Source organism: Anomalospiza imberbis, chromosome 3 (assembly GCF_031753505.1).
Source record: "Anomalospiza imberbis isolate Cuckoo-Finch-1a 21T00152 chromosome 3, ASM3175350v1, whole genome shotgun sequence".
Classification (NCBI taxonomy): Eukaryota; Metazoa; Chordata; class Aves; order Passeriformes; family Viduidae; genus Anomalospiza; species Anomalospiza imberbis.
The window spans coordinates 40,054,495-40,069,248 of NC_089683.1; the positions used below are offsets into that span (position 1 = coordinate 40,054,495).

The following is a 14,754-nucleotide window of genomic DNA, read 5'->3' on the forward strand; positions in this document are numbered from 1 at the left end:
AAATATTTCTCAGTAATCTGACAGTCACTCATGCCAAATATAACCTTATATTGCTCTCTTAGAATTGAAAACAATGAACTAACTCTCTTTTTTTTTTTTTTAATCACATTTGGCCAAAATGTTAGTTAAAAAATTGATGTTTCCCTAGGTAACACTGTGAAACTCCCTAAAATATCCATGTCTAAATAGATAAATAATTAGTTGCAGCTTTTTTCTCTTTACTTCTTTAATATACTATACTAGTATTTGGCATGTTACACTCCAAATTGAGTGCAACTTTCTGTGTAAACTAATATACTGGAGACATCTGGTGGAAATATTTAATATTACATGATGGCAGTATTTGGTGTCTGCAGTTTTGAAAGTTATTAAAATGAAGAAATTTAATTTTTAGGATGGCCATGAAATCTGAAATTAGACTCTGTCATCCTTGCCTCTCTGTTAATTTGAAATCCTCCTGTGGACTTCAAATGCAACCTTCATTGTCCTGTTTACTTAGGCAGACAGCACCTCATTGTAATTACTGTTGAAAATATTTTGCTTTATAGGAAAAATTGATTGTCCAGAAGAAAATAATGTTTCAAAACTCAAGTATAAGTAATGTAACTCCAACCGAACTAATCCATTACTATGGTCCTTAATAATTACAAAGAAAGAAATTTTGGTACAGAAATAAATAAAAACTGACAAAAGGAATGGCAGTAGACTTTGATTTTTTTCTTTGCGTGTATATTCTCAGTAATACTTTAATTATAAAATCTTCAGAAAAAATGTCTTCGATATGTTTTATCTTGTCTGTAGGCATTTTACTATGTAAACCCCATATTCAGAATTCAGAGATACAGCTCTTTTCCTTTTTAGTTGACTCTTTTCCTGTTGTAGTTGCCATGTCCTTTCTTCCCAAGAAGGCTTTAAGGTTATTCTCTCTTTACCTCATAGCTGGCAGTGGTTAGGCCAGGCCATAGTCTCAGTGAGTAGATTACTCACCCTTTCTCCTCAGAAGGGCATTTTGTGAGTGTCCCCTTCCCCCTTCAGACCTAGTTTAAAGCCCTCTCAACAAGGTCTGCCAGATCATGAGCTAAAACCCTTCTGCCCTTAACAGAGAGATGTATCCCGTCTGATTCTAGTAGAGCAGGTAGCGTAAAAGTTGCTTCATGATCAAAGAATCCGAAATTTTGCCAATGACACCAACCCTTGAGCCATTTGTTAATGATGTGAGTTCTCCTATTTCTTTCATTATTTTTTTCTGCCACCAAGGGGACTGAGCAGAACACTACCTGTGCACCTGTCCTATCAACCACTTGACCCAGTGCCCTAAACTCCCTTTTAAGCACCTTGACACTCTTCCTTTCAATTTCATCACTGCCAGCCTGGAGTATTAGCAGTGGATAATAATCAGAGGACTGAATCATCTTGGGAAGTCTCTCAGTGATATTTTGTACCTGAGCCCCAGGGAGGCAGCAGACTTCCCTGTGGGATGGGTCCGGTCGACATACAGGGCCTTCTGTTCCCCTCAGAAGGGAATCACCCACTACGATTACCCTTCTTTTCTTCTTGATGTTAGAGGTGGTAATCTGTTTTTTAGATGAGTCATAACTGGGAGGCTCACTGGGCAGATAATTTTCTTCTAAATCATCTGGCTGGGTCTCTAGATCCAGGGCCTCATACCTATTCTGAAGTGGCACCTGGCTAGGGGACCAGGGGCAGGAGGGATTTTTGTTATTACCTCCCCGAGCAGGGACGCATTTCCACTCCCCTTCATCTACCAGGTGCCCTTCTCTTGCCTGAGAGTGAGAGGCATAGGAGTCCTCTGACTCTTGGTGGGCCTCCCTTAAAGATGTGAGGGCTGAACAAATTCCTTTGTAGAATCTTGGCTTTCATCTGTCATCAACTCCCCTCCTCATCTGATGCTGATGGTTTTTCTAGTGATCAGCCACTATTTTATCTGCCATTTTTATTTAAGACCAGGGTAAGGCAGCTGTCAGTATCTTAATTACCCTTGTGTTAATCCTCTCTTGTGGGTGGAGGTGTATTGCAAAGCTGTATTGTGATGGTTGATTTTCTTGGATAAGTAACCTACTGCATTCTGTGCACAGCAGTTCCACTGGCTGCTTTTAGATTAAAATGATTCAATTAAATTACCTGCTGTCCCTAGCAAAAGTGATTTCATCTCTTTTCTACTGGGGACAATATGCCAAAGTCATGGATAACTGAATACAACGGGTCTGTGTCTTACTGAAAATACTTAATATAATTTTTCAATGCAATTTCAAAGCAAAAAATATGAATTTGATACTTAGATTTGGACACTTCCTTTTTAACTTCTCTCAGGATAATCTTGTTTCTGTATCTAGCACTAGGGGTTACAGCCAGGTCCTAGGTTCACAGTCCAGCTACAGATTGCCTAAAAGGCTTAGACAAATACAGAGCTTTAATTAACTCACTTTATGTAGTTCATTGTAGAGAAAATTAAATATTTCACTTTTTTGCTCTGGACAGAAATTTAGCTGTGGACAAGACAGCTTTTCTAGTGCTGAAAGTGATTAAAGTAATGAAACACCTTCCCAAAAATAGTGAATTTGCTTGGAGTCTTGCTTATCCAAACCATCTGTAATTATAGTAATGGTACTTGATAGTGGTGTGAATCTATGTCAGGGAAAGTTTAGGATGGACATAATGAAAAGGTGGCAGGTCACTGGAACAGGTTCTCCAGGGAAGTGGTCATGATACCAAGCTTGTCAGAGTTCAAGGAATGTCTGGACATATGTTTAGTTTTGGATAGCCCTGCAATTAGAGGGCAAGCCCTGCAAGCAGGGAGATAGGACTAGATGATCTTTATGGGTGCCTTCCAAATTGAAATATTCTATGATTTTATGATATGTATGCTGTGTACTTAACATGGATTTTCTTCTAATTTTCTGGAAAAATATTGTGATGTATCAGAGAAATGCTGGTTGTGATGCTTTCTGGCATTGGCTAATGAGACATCTGGATTTTGTAGCAAGTGCTACCAAACACTGCGTGCCAGGGCTTTGGGCAGTTGCCTGTAGGGGACTAGAATGTTCTTTCCTCACTCACTTTCTTGAAGTAGCACTTGTCGATGTGCAAGGAGCTCAGTATTCAACTGAATCATGAATGAACAGGGAGACAGGCAGAAATGCTATCTGGTTGGGAGTGAAATTCAGTCTAAATTACTTTAAAAGAAAAGTTAAGGTGTTTGATTGCTCTTAAGCACACGGAATGATCTCCATCAGGCAAAAACAACTGTACTTGTGTTTGATGCCTGTCCTGTTCGAAATGCTGATCACTGCAAGTGGAGTCAAGGAGGATTTTTTTTTTCTTTGGAGTGGCAGGAATCTTAGAATTTTTTTTATTGCTTTCTGTGTTAAATTACATACAGTGTACTTTCTAGAATATTCTGGCAGGACTGCATATTTCCTTATTTTTGGAAAATGGGACTTAGGAGAACTTGGTATTAAGCACTAAGAAGCCACTAGTGTGCTGTGCTGTCTTTGGAAAGTTATTTTCTCCCAAATTAAATAAGACTACATATTTCCTTATTGTTACAGCATAATACTGGTGTATTTTTAATGTGAATCATGCCACCATCTTGCTTTTCCATTGTCCCACAAACAGCTGTATGGAAATGAGAAAAATATGGGGTATATATGAGTAGCTAGAACGAAGGTGATAAAAGTGCATCTTCAACCTCTTGATCTTTGTCTGGGTATGCAGTTTAGTCTTCTTGGGCCTAAAGCAGCCATTTTTAGTGTCTTTGAAAATGTATGGATAAATATAGTGGCCTGCAGTATTCAGGGAATAGAATGTTCTTGTTGTTCTTTCCAGATAGAAACCTTATGAGACTCCACAGATGTGACAGTTAATCTGGATCTTACCTTCTCCCTCAGGCTGTAAATTGATTTGTTAGAAAGGACAGTTTAAGGAGTTTCCTTTTCATTCTTTTTTGGCTGTTATTGCCCTTTTTGCTCTGACCTTATTTTTTTTTTTTTTGGTAGGTCTATAGGGCTTTGTTGGCTGTAGAAGAGTGGGTTCAGGAGGCATTAAAAGAGTAGGAGGACATTTTTGATCAGGACAATTTGGAGGTGAGGCCTGAGTAGTTGTTCTTAGGAAAGATTGGTGGTTCTTATACACTCTGTTGCCACAAGTCTCAAAGAAGATTGAAGAGAGAGGCAAGATATATGATACCAGTTAAGTATTTTCCCATGCTTACCCAGAGTCCTAAGGTGTTGGAGGGGATGCAGGTTGAATTCAGAAAGGAAGAAAGAAATATTGGGCTAAGAGGGAATAAATTCTAGTTTTGAACTGCTGGCTGGAGGGTGAAAATAGGAGGGCAGGGTGTTAAGGTCCTTGGGTTTCTATAATAGTGGGACTGGTTATGAAATTCCCTTTTCTGCCTCAGTATTGTTCTTTAAAAGGTCAAGTTTAATTTACCATTTTCTCGTTCTTGCATTTGAAGAGAAGCTTTCTGCAATATATCTAGGAAGTATAAGTGGGTAAGTTTCCAGATAGATTATTATTCTATGTCTAAAAATTGTGGATCTAAGAAATTATGTAATCTGCCTTTCTGGATCATGTGACCTCAGCATTCTGCTACCAACAGCCAGATTTTGCATTGCTTCAATCCCTTGGGCTGTGGATCTGACCACAGTAGGGACCAGACTGTATTTTTTGCATCCTCTCTGTAGGGTTTGTGGCATGATGGCGAGTAGAAAGGCTGCTTTGAGGAGCAGGTTTCCTGTTTGAAAACAGTCACTGTAAGAGCAAAGTAGATTGTCAAAGTAAATCAGTTTTAAAACAAGCAGTATGTCAGGCTTGATTGCTTAGGAAAGAAAGTTACTCATGTATCACAAGATCTGCCTGTTGTATACAGGGAAAAGGTGCTTAAGGGATTTTTCTTGGGTACCATCATATGCCAGAGAGAAGCTGAAAGTATAATGAAAATTAACTCTTCAAAATAAGGATTTAATAGAGGCATGATAGTAAGGTGCAGCCAGGTGCATTACCTGAATTGCATCTAATTAATCTTAATGTAAAAATAGTACAGCAACCAGTCTAATATAGCCTATGTCATGAGAAAGCACATTCTTCACTGGTGAAGGTTGCCATTTTTGTCTGAATTTGATGTGTCCAAATTACTCTTAAGTTTCTGCCCCAGTAATTATGCCTCAAGGCATAATTATGCCTTGGGTTAAGGATGGATTACAGAAAATGGCTAAGCTTCTCTCTATTTTTTCATACTACAATTTATGATGAATTTTGAAGGTGTGAATCCTTAGTTTCACTCTCCTTAATTGCAAGAAGCATCATTCTGTAGACCTCGGATCTATTGTTTTGAGAGTTAAACAAGCAGAGGAGAGTCGGTCACTGTGTGTGCTTGTGGTGTGCATTTGGTGGTATTTATGTGCATTTACTGCTAATATTGAGCTGGAAGGCCTGTATAACATATAAACACCTATGCTGGTAATTAATAAAAAGCAAGAAATTTCTTTAGTGTATAAAAGATCAAAGGTGTGGAATAATTGTGAATTACCACAGTTTCAGTAAAAGGAAGTCTTGCAATATTTTCTTCCTTCTTATCCTTTTCTTTTCCTTGTGGATTTTACCAGTATGCAGTTTCCCAATGGTAAACATTTAGCATGAATGAATTAGTATTTTTTGCCTATATCCAAATGAGTATTGAATAAAACATCAGGTAGTTCAATTTAAAGCAAAGTTTTGTGAAAAGATAAACTAGATTTTCCTCTGTTATTTTGGGAATCACAAAAGTGATTCTGTTTTCTCAGTAGAATATAGTTTGCATGGTATAGGAGGGCTGTAAAAATGGAAGAACATCTGCAGGAAATACATCTGCCACCTTGAAATGAACTTTTGTTTGTGACTTTGTGCAAATTATTTCTAGACAGTAGCCAGCCACCCTCCTTGCCTCTTGTCCTACTTCTTATCTCATAGTGCTACTAGTATTACTTGTAAATGGATTGCTGTAGCTTTAAAATACATTAATATTATCGCAGTTAAATATAGTTTGTCTGTGCCTACAAGGTACTAATCTGCTTCGGGTTCTGGTTCTCTGGCTGACGCTTAGTAAGTAATGTGCCATAGGATGCAAGCTTCCTCAGTGTCAATCATGTGTGAACAAAAAACACTGCAAGGTCTATACTAGCTTGTTTAGTCTGACCTTGAGTTCTCATTGAAAATACTTGAGAGCGACATGCTTTTACTTTTGTTTGTTTGTTGTCTGTGGGAGATATATTTGTTACTGAAATCAATTCTAACTTTCTGTTCAACTACCTCTCATCATTCATAGCAACCTCAGTAGCCCCAGCCAAAAACCTGGACTGTGCTGGGCCTGATTCTCATTTACAATAGGATCCTTACATGAATTTCTGGCTAGATAAACAACCTTCATGTTTTATATAGTATGTAAATGACATACAATGTTCACTTAAAACCTAGTATTAATAAATGTAGTGATTTGCACAAGCATTAATGATTTCATATGCTGCCAGAACTCAATGTAAATGAGTTCTTGTTATAAGCAAGGATCAATCGCCTACTCTCCTCCTAAAATATCCATTATGTTGGAGATATTTTGTGGTTTTGCTTGAAGAAATGCATACACATTTTTTTCATTTCCCTCAAAAATAGTTAAACTACAAAAGATGCAGTTGAGTATCTTTCCTTTTGTTTTCCGTTTTCCTTATTCCATTACACTTGAGGTATACAAACGATGCTATGACATAAAACTGAATTGTGTGAGCAGAAAGAAAAGGATCTTAAAGCAAGCTTTACTTCTATGTGAAGCAATGAGAGACTGACCTCATGTGGTGTGAAACCAAAGTAGCCAGGTGAAGTACAAGGATAAAATTGAATAAAGCGAGCAGCTTTGAAAATTTAATTTTTCTCATGCATTTCTGATTTTTTTTGATGTTGTGCTACTTAAAAAAATTTAGTCTAGATAGTTTGTAGTCTGATTGCTAATAAGAAATTGACCAGTGTCCATATTCCCAAAGAGATTTTTGTGTCCCAAAAGGGATGCTCTTAACAAGCTGACCCCAAGACAGCGGTCTATGAGCTGTGGCCCAATTATCCTTACTGCTGCCTGTACATGATTTTAATTGAAATGAGTAGGAGTTTCATGTAAGCAAGTAACTGAATAATCAGTCCTGGTTTCCAAGCCCTTCCTGGCACTTCCCCAGCAACATGCTCATTGTGCTTTCAGAGCCCTGCTCTCTAAAATGAAGACAGTGGTTAGGAAAATTATAAAGTGGCACCATACAGAATAGGCAGGGTGTTCCTAGTCTGTATGTGTTTTACATGCATGAATACTATTATTAGTGGAGACTTCTGTGTCAATTCTGTGGGCCTGATCCATCAGTATATGTGGAAGGATCTAAGTATACAGATAAGAAAAGGAAGTTCTGTTATTCTGAAAAGTCTCCTTTTTAAACAGCACACATTTAGTTTCAAAGGATTTAGGGGGTATTGTGACTTAGGGACTTTCACAGGAAAAAGAAAATAACCAAAATAAAGTTTAAAAATCCTTTGGAAAATTCAGATGAACTTTAGAAAATCTGTCCCTATTCTGTGAAGACTTCCCTGTTTGCTTTATTGTATTCTGTTCTTTATGTTGACTTAAATATCTGAAATAATAAAGGCCTTTAATATTTTCTACAAGTACTCTGAGTGCATCTTCCAGATGACAAACCTTCCATTTTCTTCTTTACAGATCCTTTTGGAACCAGGGGTGATACAGGACGTCCTAGCAGCTGGGAGTCATTTGCAGCTGCTGGAGCTTCTCAGTTTATGTTCTCACTATCTCATTGAGGTGAGTCTTTTTGGCCTGATAAGCTGTTTCTGTTTGGTACACTTTTGTTTCAAGTCTAATTTCAGTAGGAGACTATTAGTACAATACCTGGTGTAATCTAAATGGCAAAAACTGGATTTCAGGAGAACTTTTTTGGGCGTAATTTGGGCGTATCAGTTTATGGTAGATGCTTTATCCTTCCATCCATTTTGTCCATTTCATTCCTGGAAACAAGAATGGTCCACTGATTAATATCAGCACATGGGAGTTTGATTCCCCCTTTTATCAAGGAATTTTCTTTCTTCTACTTCAGTGTACCAAATGTGAAGATATTTCCCTGTTAGGATCATGAGTACTGTGACAAATTCTGATGTGTAATTCACAACAGAATATTGACATGTATTCCAGGGCACTACAACCTCTCACTGAAGGAATAAGGCTTATTTTAATGGTACCTTATCCTTGATAAACCTTATGCCTGTAATGCCAATGCCTTTATCAAGCAAAAAATTCGAGTTGTGGTAAAGACTTTTTTCGTGCTTAGCTTTAATAGGAAATGGCTTATGATGGTAGCAAGAACACAGCTTTGATGAGTGTCTGTGAAAAGTCTTCTAAAAATAAAATGGCGATAGCAGTTCTACAGAACTGTTTGCTCCTCTTAGTAACTTTTCAGCGCCATTTCTGAAATGGGATGTGTTAACTGCACCTGGGCAACACTTGGGCATGGAGATGCACATCAGCACAGTGCTCTTAGTGTGCACTTGCCTTCCAGCAGCGTAACTACCTTTGAACAGTTGGAGCGTGCTTGGCAGCATGCTGAGCTACTGAGCACCAGAGGCATGCAGAACCTTGTGTTAAGAACTTCAGCATCTACTTGAAGGCTCTGTGCCTTACAGAGAAAGAATCTGCTCTTTGAGTGTTAACCTTAGGAAACCCTTCAAAATGTATATTGAGATAATAAGTTGGTATTAATTTGTGCATTATAAATGGATTAGAAAGTTAAAGGAGCTGACAGAGGGCTGCAATTGGTATAATTTTTTTTTTTTTTTTAGGAATGCAGGAAGCGATTTAATTTTTCTGAGAAAACAGACATGGGTTTGATGGGAAGGATAGTTGGTTTGAGAAATAAGAACTGCGAGATACCAAATAAGCCACAAAACCATTTGACCAAATAAGCAACAAAACCATTTGTCAGGCAGGCATGGGAAGCGGTTACTGTAATGAGAAAGTTGTAAATATAACACTGGTACAATGTATTTAATGGTCCTCAAACAAACCAGTTGGTGTGAGTATGTCTCTGATTCTTATGTGGCTCTTACTTTGTCAGAAATTGAACTAAAGAGACTATTACAGCAAATCGTTTTTTTGAACTAAATTGAACTAAAGAGACTATTACAGCAAAGAAGCTACAGAAAATATTAAAGAGTAGGGAAAAGTTTGTTGTGCTCATGAGGTAGGGATGTGAGAGGATGTAGGAAGAGGGCAGGTATATACTCAACATAAATCCTTGTGCTAACTTTTTCTATTACCTGTGTTGTGTAGCCTTTGGTATTTGTAGCTCTTCTCTTAGCACCATCTTAGTACTTTTAATCCCAATGCCATTGCAGGGGAAAGACAGACAACTACAGAGTTAGCAGTGCTTTGAATCTTGTCCTTAATGTGCAAGCTATAGTCAATTATTTAGAAATAGATTTCTAATGAATTAAAAAAATAAATCAACCCCAAAATCACACTAGCCCCATAAAAACCCAATACTTTGGAGTTAGTAAATATTTCTTCCAAATTACTCTGTAATTAACAGAGCAGTAAAAATGTTCTGGACATGACGGAGAAACCTTTAGGTTGGAAAAGCCCTTTAAGATGAAGTTCAACCACAAAATAACTTGCAAAAGAATCAGAGGCATTTTAATTCCTCTCCTGTTAGTGCTTTTCCTGTTGATCTCCTGCCTTTTGATGCATTTTGTCTCATGCATATGTTTATTTGCATGTTTTTTCTATTTCTACAACTTACAAGATTGCCATGTCTTTCATGAGTCATAGAAACCACAACTTTGTGGCCTGCAGTTGCTGTAGGATGTGTGAAAGATGTGAAAAAGCACTGTTGTGCCCTGAACAGTGTGCCAGGGCAGGACAACTGGAGCTATGCTATTGTAAAAATTAAGAGGAAGCGGGACCCAGTGTACAGATTTACAGTAGTGGAGGTAGGGAATGAGGTAGTGGATGAAGGGGAAAAAAGAGGAGAATGTGTGTTGGAAGACAGCAGTGCTAGTTCTGTAAATTATTTTTGAATCAGGGATTGATCGTAAAGGTTTGGAATCTGCATGCACATCTGTGAGGTGGCTGTAGCTTATATCATGCTGGGATTTCAGCTGTATTTTACTTTTGTTTTTTTTTTCACCAAGTTCACCTCAGCAAGGCATACATGTAGACAGACCTGCAGTCTGAATAGATCACAGTAAGAATTCACCTGTCTTGTTTGTTTTGTATGGTTGCAGTCCATACAAGTAATCAGCCTTGAGTGGTTGCTGTAAGTCTTTTTAACAGAGGTCAACAAGGTACTGCGTCTTAAAATTGTGATATCTTTCAGGTCCAAACTAATTAAATCAAATATCTGTTTATGTTCTACATATTATTGTGTGACTTTAAAAAATAACTCTTGCCTTATTTTAGTACTATCTGCAAATAAAATCCAAGTAGTTACAAGAAGCCTTATCCTCTCTTAAAACCACTTATCCTCTCTGCAGTTGGTAACTGGGGTGTCTTGTCACCCCACTTGCTGTGATACAGATGCTGGAAAGGGAATAGTGCTTGCCCTTTCTCTTCTTTCTGATGAATGAATGTGCCAGACTTCTTCATTTACAGTGCTACTGAATTACTTTGAGCTGTTTTGAGCTGTTCAGATATCATGAACTTAGCTTACTTTAGCCTAAATTCAGGAAATACAGTGTGTGGGATCTAGATGTCATTTATTGTTGTGTAATGATGACACAGAGTTTTAACTTGTTAGGATTGTCTTTAACTGTTTTGATTAGACCAAGCTTTTCCTGTATGAGTGCTGCTCTTACTGTTAGCACTTGTTTCAGCTCTGCTCTAGATGTTCCAGCCTGACAGTTCATTGGAACTGTCTTGAACACTTTCTTCTCTTTTTGATACTTTTATCCGGGACCTGTAATAATGCCATGCATTTCAATAAGGATGGGGTTTTTTGGCTACAAATGCAATTGGCATTGCCTGCTCATGTATCTGTTTTTAGGCACATTGGTAGTCTATGAGGTTCCCAAGAATACTGTAATGATCTGATTCATCTAAGATGATTGCTGAAGTGTCTGACTGTCAATAATTATTTCTAGTTCACTGGGGACAGAATAATTTCCAGCCAATGCTCACTTTTATATTGACTGGTCTTTAAGGAATTTCCTCTTGGTTGTCTCAGAATAATCAAAATGTTATTTTGACTATGACAGATCCTCTTTTTTATAGACTAAATAGCTTAGAGGACTTTAATTTTTTCATGAATTAAAAAAAATCTTTAACAAATTGTTTAAATTGCATTTATGGCAATTTTTTAAAAGAGTTCTCAATCAAAGGAAAGACAGGGAAAAGGAGAGGAATATTTTCTCCCTACCCTCAATAAGGTAATGCAATGGAGGTTTCTGACAACACTGCTAGTTTATTAAATGCATTTTTTCATCTATAAACTTCTCATTATCAAATGTTCTGTAGCATTTAATGTTGATTCAATATTTTCATTTGAAAACACATGCTCATTTTAGATTGATAATTTACTAGTTTTTAAAACTGTGGTAAATCATATTTTCTTTATTTGCAAACAAGAGAAATGCCCAAGTATTCCTTACTTTTGGTCTTAATTCCAGCTTTGTGTAGTGCAGACTTCTCCCCCCATATCAGCATTGTCATACCTTGAATTATGATTATTCCAGAACCTCTGCTGTTTGAGGGTTTTGTTTCTAGCTTCATTTGTAGAAGGGGACTCTTTTGAAGCATGCTGATGTATTTTATTTGAGATACGTACATATTCATGAATCTCATGTCATCTGCATAATTCTCAGGTACATTAAACATTGAAACAAGGCTTGTAAGCACACACATCTGTCTCAAGCTGAACAAACGGTAAGGCAATGCACTTTTCTTAACTGCTACAGAGGTGTGGGAGAGCTAAAGACTTGAACTTTGTGTACCTTCAGTGTCACTAAGGTCTGTGATCACTCACACAGCATTTGCTTGCAGCCTGCACATCCAATTCTCTTAGGTTCTTGTTTCCCAACTTCCTCCAGCTCACGTTGATTCTCAGCTTTGGCTGACGTTTTTCAAAGGAGGCTAATGCAGAGAGCTGCAGCCAATAGGGAAACTTTGAAATATAACAGGAATGGGTTATCTGAATATCTCCTTTGCCTTTTAAAAGTGGACCATATTTGTCATATGTTATAGGAGAAAGCAAGAGATAGCTAGTTAAAGGCATTAAATGTGGTGGCCATCTGAAAATGGACTTTTTAAATGGTACTGTAGAGAACATGGTATTAGGTAGTGTGTTTGTGATGACCTATTTTTGCACTTTAAAGCTTGTGAATGTTTTTCTGAAGGATACATGACAACTTTATTCTTATGCAAGAGAATAAATGTGTTAAAACATTTATTCAGAACATAAAAATGTTTGTTTCATGAGTATGTCTGTGTTACATAACTAGTTGTAGATCTAAGAAATTTTGTCTTTCCTCAACTGTTTGGTTGCTCAGTAGCTGAGAGCCACAAACTGCAAATTATTTCAACAATCAAAGAGTCTTAATAAGGAAGGAATACCGTTGAGAATATAAGTTTTTAATGGAATTTCCTTCTAATGATCAACAACAGCTCAGTATTGTGTGGTTAGTAATTGGTTTTTAAAGCAGAAGTTGATTTCCACTGATATTCAGGGATCTGGGATATTGGACTGCCCATAATTGAAATCTTAAAGCTAAGTGATTTTTCTGTATATTCTGAAGTACATTTTTTTTCAGTGGAATTCTAGATACATTCTGAATTACATTCAATGTATGTTATTTGTGGGTTAGGAGTTTAGAAGTTGCAGAGCAGTCCAAAGCAAAGCTTGGACTCATTTCTGAGAGGCAGGACCTGGTATGACTGTTAGATAGCATTTATCCCTTTAATTTTCTGCTGCCAGATTAGGCACCTTTTGTGAAGAACAAATTAAGTTTATACACTGGACAGAGTCTGGGATATAATTTATGTATATTATGTATACTGTTTGGACAGTGGCATAGTTTCAGTACAGACTTATTTGAAGTGACTGTCCTTGTACTTAATTCTGGAAATGATTTCTTATTCTCATAGGTCCTAGGAGGAGCAGGTATAGTAGACATGAGCAGTGGTGGTCCTGATAGCCACTGAAGTTACTCTGACTTGTAAAAACTCTTCTTGGGATCCTAAATGTTTTTTGTGTCAAGTGAACTTGAAGGTTTGATGCCAATTTTCCCATTAGTTTTAAGTGCATTAGGTTCCCTGCTAGAAACTTTATTACATTAAATGGAATTCTGCTTGCTTGCTACTGATGTCAGTCATACCATCTTTAAAGACAGCTAATTTAAGATAAAAAGAAAATATTATAGGTGAGTGACTAAAATAAGCCTGGGCACAGCATTGTACAACCGCAGTCAACTGGAATTTTCTTGGAACTGCCTCTGTACAGTCCTGCTCTGGATTCTTGTATACAAAAGCAGACAGTGAGGAGGATCAGACCTGGAATACAAAAATAAGGTTAATCAACTCACAAATCCTTATGGAATAATTCATGGTAATAATTGAAGCAGGCAAATTGTCTTGGGCAGGGGCATTTGATTTTTAACCTTCTACTGTAATGGTCAATTTAGGCTTAAGGAACAAATTTTTTTCCTGGTGTACAAATGCCTAATGATCTAAATATTTTCTTCTTCTAATTTGAAACTATTTGAATGTGTTGTAGATTGAAATATATTCCTGTTTTTAAACAGAAGAAGTTACAGATGAATTTGCATGTGGAATTAAAAGGAGTGGGCATGGTTTATATATGTGGGTAAGCCAGAGCTTCAAAGCTATTTATTTTTCTTAAACCCAACTTCTCCATTTGGAATGGTGCCAATGACAATCCCAACTTTCACTAAGATAAACTCCTTCAGAGCTGAATTAATTCATACTCCAGAGATTGAGAGCATCACCTTTGTATTGCTAGAAACCCCAGATCAGTTGGGATTTTAGCTCCTGGGTTTTTCATATAGAGCGAATTAAACTGCTGGAAAGAAAATCTAAAGGTCATCTAGCAACCAAGGCTTGCTTTTTTTAACTAATACTGAGTTTTTAATCTAAGTACATGCATGCACACTCTGCACACTCCCCTCAATCCCCCAGAATTAGTCACCACCAGTAAGCTTAAGTCTACCAACTTTATCCTGTGGTGAAGTAACCTTCCCATGCTAAGAATACAAAGTAGACAAAAATAATGTCATACATTTTCCTGTTTTTAAGTGTTACACAGCCAGTTGTTGCTGTGCTAGCCTGCTATTTTTTGAAGGAGCAAGTTTTGTCAGCTGTTGTCATTGAGCTATTGATAGTCATTAGAAAAGTTCTTGGAGAAAACTCAAAGATAACTTGGGGAATTTTTTTCTTTTATCTCCTTAATATACTGATACATTACAGAGATAATAATATATATATATATATATATATATATATATATATATATATATGGAATGTGGTTGCACTAGTGAGGATTCCAACTTAAAATGGGACTTAGGAAGAAAATTATGGCGGTTTTTTCTATTTTTCAGTTTGTATCAGTGAGGAAAGTGAAAATATACCAAAGTGACAATATCCAGTCACTTTGAATCCCATTCTTACTGTAATCCACTTGCTGCTATTAATCTGCAGTGTGAATTGAA

At 37.1% G+C, this 14,754-nt stretch overlaps 1 protein-coding gene across 8 annotated transcripts in view; it reads left to right on the forward strand.

The window, feature by feature from the left end:
- Positions 1 to 14,754, forward strand: part of KLHL32 (kelch like family member 32) — a 121,651-nt gene that overhangs the window by 49,777 nt on the left and 57,120 nt on the right. For 7 of the 8 annotated variants that reach the window (XR_010997138.1, XM_068184098.1, XM_068184101.1 and 4 more), the window contains one exon: positions 7,748 to 7,846. The exons of the other annotated variant lie outside the window; for it this stretch is intronic. Coding sequence is in view for 6 of the 7 variants with exons in the window: in XM_068184098.1 (XP_068040199.1) it covers positions 7,748 to 7,846 (99 nt within the window). In the remaining variant the exon portion in view is untranslated. The remainder of the gene's footprint in view (positions 1 to 7,747; positions 7,847 to 14,754) is intronic. 8 annotated transcript variants of the gene reach the window in all.